Consider the following 6,000-nt stretch of genomic DNA (forward strand, 5'->3'; position numbering starts at 1 on the left):
TTCTTGTGAACCGGTGCGAACTGGGAGCAACCCACCACTGGTTTCTCCACATGTGCAGATCACCAAATATGACGTCAGGGCGGGTGGGCAGAGCCTCCCACTGATTTTACTACTGGTTCTCAAGAACCGGACAGAACCGTGAGCAACCCACCACTGGAGTCAATCCTCATGACCTTTTAAACCAACTTTTCCCACCCAGGACTCCTGAATGTCTTTTCAGTATTTTCTCCCAAATTTCCTAACTGCTCAGTTGGTCTCGGTCAACACAACTGAAACCCAAACTGATTTAATTTTTTTTTTCTGGCAATGCCCTTTTTTGGAGTGCTATTTCTGGTGGTTACGTATGGACGCATATACGTGCATAGAGATACATAAATGGGCCATGCACAAACACATTTTCTTGGGTGGGTCAAAGCTCCCTGACTGGGACTGACTGATGACAAAGTGAGAGCACTGTATAGGATTTTTGTGCTTATAATTCTTTCTATTTAATGTTCCTTTTTGAAATACTGCAGGACATTTGAAATTACAATAACTGTGACATGATGATAATTTGGGGAGGATCATGTTAAATTCATGATAAGCTTGATGATAAACTGAAAATCAGAGCAAGGTTCCAATTTTGATGGAGCCCCTTACTCATAGATGCCTAGCTGATGCTAATGGAGGTTAATGACTAATCCTTTGTATAATTCCCCACTGTTATAATATACTATCATATCTGAACTTAATAACATATTTCAAGTGTGAGAAGAATTTTAGACTTCAGCACTAGGATCTTTGTTTTGGAAGTTGGTAAGTGGATTGAGATACACTGACAGGAAGAGGATTTTCTAATGCAACCTGGTAATTAAAAAGAATTATTATTCTCCCCCCCCCACCTTTTTTTTTTTTGGCAGAACTTTGGATCTACTGTAGAAACTATTATCACCAGTCCAACAGAAACTTGGAAACATGTACAGAATGGGAGCTCTCAATTACTTGGTTCAGTAGAACAATTTTTAGGATCACTCCAACCAATTAATCAATCTGTTCCTTCAATCATACATGACAGTCTTCAAATCAAAGGAACAGTTCTTGGGGAAAGCAGTACCTCCATTTATAACAGCAGCTTTGCTTTTCTGCAGTCTGCAGGCCTCAGGGGAAGTGTGCTTATTGAGGATGCAAATGTTGATATTGAGAAATCAATCACGATCATCAGTGTGGCTTATTCGACAATTGACCGTATCATTCCACAATATAGAAAGGAAATGGTAAATAGTTTGGTAATGACGACGGTAATAAATCCCCAAATAAATGAGGATTTCCAGATCAAAATGACTTTTGCAAAGCGTGAAAAGGCCATGAGCAATCCACAATGTGTCTTTTGGAATTTCAGTTTGGCAGAAGAAGGAGACTGGGATAGTACAGGCTGTGAAACTAAGGATGATGGGGACAGTGTCATTTGCTCTTGCAATCACACAACTTCCTTTGCCATGCTCATGTCTTCCAATCAGGAAACTTCACTGGATGAACTGACTTATATCACTTACATTGGCCTGAGCCTTTCTATAGTGAGCCTGATTATTTGCCTTGGAATAGAACTGCTTGTGTGGAAATCAGTCACTAAAACAAGAATTGCATACATGCGCCATGTATGCATTCTGAACATTGCAGTTTCTCTCTTGAGTGCAGATATCTGCTTCATTGTTGTTGCTGCGACACATGACCAAAATTATGCAGTGGAGGGGAATCTTTGCATAGTAGCAACTTATTTCGTTCACTATTTCTACCTCTGTGTTTTCTTTTGGATGCTCGCTTTGGGACTGATGCTCTTCTATCACTTGGTCTTTCTTCTACATAATGCAAGCAAGACTATCATGAAAACCATTGGCTTCTGCTTGGGATACGTCTGTCCTCTAATAATATCAGCCATCACAGTAGCCAGTACCCTTCCATATTCCTCTTACACAAGGAAAAAGAGCTGCTTTCTCAACTGGGAGGAAAGCAAAGCCCTCTTGGCCTTAGTGATTCCTGCCATGATCATTGTTGCTATTAATACTATTGTTACTGTTGTGGTTATAGCAAAAATATCAAGACGTTCAATTGGGGAAAAGTCCATCAATGAAGAAAAGAGTTCTTTGTATCGAATTGCCAAGAGCATTGGTGTACTGACACCACTGTTAGGTCTTACTTGGGGATTTGGACTGGCCACAGTTGTTCCAGGAAGTCCCAAAATATTCCATATGCTATTTACTATTTTCAATGCCTTTCAGGTAAGTGGATTGATAATATCAGCTATTTGGAATAGTTAGATGTCAAAAACACCATCGACATTTTCTTTGGGTATCTCACTGTGTTATAATACATACTTAATCTAAACTGAGGGATGATTCAAGCAGCTCTTTCCATAACATGCAATCTAATGATGTCATTGATACCAGCATTCTATAGATGAACCATGAGTTTCTGGAAAAACACATTGTTCTTGAAAATGACAAAGCTAATAGCAGTTTTTGCCACCCGGGGTTGCTGTAACAGTGAGATAGGTGGCATAAAATTTTAATAAATTTAATAAATGAATAAATTGTATGACTGAATGACTGAATGAATTCAGTTACCTGCTTCTAGAATTTTGGTTTGGCATAGAAATAAGCCAAACTACCTTGTGCAAAATAAATAATCATAATTATCTCTTTGGATTTTAATTGGCATATACTTTGCTAGTCTATGACCAAACTAAACAAATCAGTGTTGGAACTAAATGGCATCCAGAGTGTAAAATTAAATTAAAAAAAAATAAAGTAGCATTTCTGATCTCTGAGTCTTAAGAACTGTGGGGAATTATGTTCTCTTTCCTGATTCCTAGCTACCTGTCCTGAGACAATTTATTGTTTCTGAATATTCCAGACCAGGGAGTGATCAGAACGCTCATTTCTTTTCTGAAAATTTGCAAATTCGTTTCTAGTATGGATCAATCTTTTGGTTATCGGCCCTTTTCCATTTTGTCTTAGATTGTTTGCAATTTCTGTATGCTGAAATGGGCAATTTTCTTCATACTCTTCATATTTCATACTTTTTCCTCTGTAATAATACTAGTAGGAAATCAGATGTATTGAATACTTTGTATAGTAGTGTAATAACTGAAATATGTAATTTCAATCTTTGAATATTTTTCAGGGATTATTCATTCTATTGGGTGGAACTCTCTGGGATAGGAAGGTAAGAACATAATTTTAGGATGTTTACTGTTTTGTGTTTATTGTTTTATTGTGTAATAAAATTATATGTATACAATTACACATAATTGTAATTGTACAATTACAACTACAACTACAGACATGATTAAATATTAACATTCATTTTCTTTGAAACGCACAGGTACGAGAAGCTATACGGAATAAATATTCTTGGTCCAAGTGGAGTTCACAACACTCAAAGGTAATATTCTTTCTAAATAAAGAATATCCTTCTACATGGAGAAAATGACTTGTGTCGATAAAGGGGCTATTCTATACAGTATCTGGCTTTAGCCAGAGCAGGGCATGGTGGATTTAGATCCAAAGATAGCATTCCACCTCTGCAAGTGAATCATGAGAAGAATTTGTCACTTTATTTCTGCAGTTGGGAGATGAAGAAAACTAATTAATCCATGCTGATTTGAAAATAAAAGCAGTTGTTTTGAGAGAGATTTATTTCTAATTGTGTATATTGTTGGCAAAATGAAAATGTACAAGCACATGTTTTGATATCTTTTTTATTAGTATTTGTTTCCCTTTTGTAGTCAATATCGCAAGGCATGTCGGCTCCTGTGCTTTCCATCAATTCACCTTTTTCAAGAACTTTAAATAATTTGTTTGGTAAAGCAGGTATGTGATGAAAAAATATGGCATCAATTCATTTCCCATTGTTGCTATTCTGTTTTGAGTTTTTTTCATCATCTTAATCCTCAAATATATATTTCATAGGCAGTCAAATTCTTAACACTTATACTGTTAAAGAATTCTTAAACTCTTTATACATTTGCCTTCGGAAACATAAAAACTTCATTAAATCATTAAAGATCCAATTAGTCCAACTTTTTGGCTTGGTAACCTTGAAATGTGCATACAATTTGCCTTCTCAGTTATGTATGCAAATACATTCAATATAAATGTTCCTTTTAAATGAACAATCCATTCAGGATCTCTGAAACTTCAGTTTCTTATAACTGCAGTCATCATGTCTGGAAAACAGCTAAAGATAATAAAATGAGTCTCTGGTTTGACTCCTTGATATGAGGGGTCCTTGGTGCTCTCTACACTTGGTGGTTTGCTTGAAGATGTTTTGCTACCCAACTAGGTAACTTCTTCAATGCTAACTCTTCCATTGGTCCTGATATGAGGCCCATTGGGCCAAACCATGTGGGTATTTTCATTATCTTTGGGCATTTTCAAGATATGGTTGATATTATCACACTCGAAAGGCAGGCAGTTACACTGGAAATCAATTTGAAAAAGGTTGTTGATTGCAACTGACAGGCTAAGAATTGAAGAGGACTATTTAGAATTTACTATAAACCTACATATTTTAATGTTGGTGGTCTTATGCAGGCTTATTGTTGTTTTCTTTGGTTTCCTCTTGAGCTCAAAGAACAGTTTAAAGGCAAGTAGGCTTAGAAACTGTTTTGTGCTTTATACCGTAATTAATAACTAAGCAAGACTTTTACCATTTTACTTCTCTACTCTACAGGAAAATACCAAGTCTCTTCTATGGAATCATCAACTGTATTGACTGAAAGCACTTCGAAGGCACATACTATATTGACATGAGTTTTTAAATACCTGCATATTTGAAAGAGCTCAAGTATTTTTCAAATAATAACTACAGAATAAATAGTGAATAATAGAATGCTGACTTTACAGATTTACAGATTGTGGAAAGGAAGTGGCTTTTTAATTAACTTTTTTTTCCTGGTATACCACATAATGAACGGACAAATAATTGAAATCTTTTAAGCTAGACGTTCTGTGACACAGGCTCTAATGCTATTTTACAGCATTATTTATTTTACAGTATCTTTCAATGTAGCCATATTTGTTCCAATCCAGTGTTAAAAATGGACCAATGGGAAAGACATATCACTGCCAAGAGCAAATATACTTCCCAAAAGTTATGTGTGCTCATATAAATTGTAGGAGCATTTGTTTATTATTTTCCTGAAAGTGAAAAAATTGCTAGTGCAATCCTAGAGATGTCAGTTCAGAAGTAAATATAATTTTCAGTGGTTCTCTTCATTGGTACATCCTTTTCTAAGGCAAAATCCATTATATACTCACCTGGGAAGAACTCCATTGAATTTAGCAAGACTGGCTTCTGAGTTAAAGCAATGAAATTGCACTGATCACCTTGTAAATAAACTGGAACATTTGTGCTATCAGCCTCTACAGAAAGAGAAGCACTTTATTTTTATATTATAGAAACATTTCCAGTTCTGCTACTTGTTTTATTAGGAAAAAAACAAAGGAGACTTTCTATGTAAATATATATTTATGAGAATATTACTTAATAAAACCTGCTTGTCCAGAATTTTTTTAAGTGTCTTACTCTTGCATGATTATCTTTATGGGCTTCTGCAATAATTTTCTAGAGAGAGGAAGACGGGGAAAACTGCAACATGGGATATAATTATAATGGGGGGGAGGCCATTTTTCTTCTGGGCATGCTTTGTTAGTGAAGAGTTGACTTGATGTAATCTCCTTATCACAAGACCCATCACAAAATCCATCATAAGACTCACTGATGACTCACAGCTGACCCATCACTAGACCCTCACTTGACATACCCACACCTGAAGCCCTTATAAGCAGAAGAACACTGACACTGACATCCCCTAAACTCTGCTGAAGATGTTACTTATCCTGGTAACAAAATGTTTGGAAACTAACTCACAAGCTCAGAGAACAAACCTTCACCCTCATCCTACACCCAAGCTACAGATATTCACCATTATTTCCCTGTACAGAAGACTTAGGGAATGCT

At 36.1% G+C, this 6,000-nt stretch overlaps 1 protein-coding gene across 1 annotated transcript in view; it reads left to right on the plus strand.

Moving 5' to 3' along the window:
- The window catches only part of ADGRF5 (adhesion G protein-coupled receptor F5), a 52,175-nt gene extending 46,628 nt beyond the window's left edge, over positions 1-5,547 (plus strand). Inside the window, exons 17-21 of the mRNA XM_034426813.2 lie at positions 900-2,255; positions 3,160-3,201; positions 3,361-3,420; positions 3,764-3,848; positions 4,711-5,547. Of these exons, the coding sequence (XP_034282704.2) occupies positions 900-2,255; positions 3,160-3,201; positions 3,361-3,420; positions 3,764-3,848; positions 4,711-4,790 (1,623 nt within the window). The 3' untranslated portion in view covers positions 4,791-5,547. The remainder of the gene's footprint in view (positions 1-899; positions 2,256-3,159; positions 3,202-3,360; positions 3,421-3,763; positions 3,849-4,710) is intronic.
- Positions 5,548-6,000: the final 453 nt, after the last annotated feature.

Source organism: Pantherophis guttatus, chromosome 1 (assembly GCF_059756535.1).
Source record: "Pantherophis guttatus breed Tessera chromosome 1, ASM5975653v1, whole genome shotgun sequence".
NCBI lineage: Eukaryota > Metazoa > Chordata > Lepidosauria > Squamata > Colubridae > Pantherophis > Pantherophis guttatus.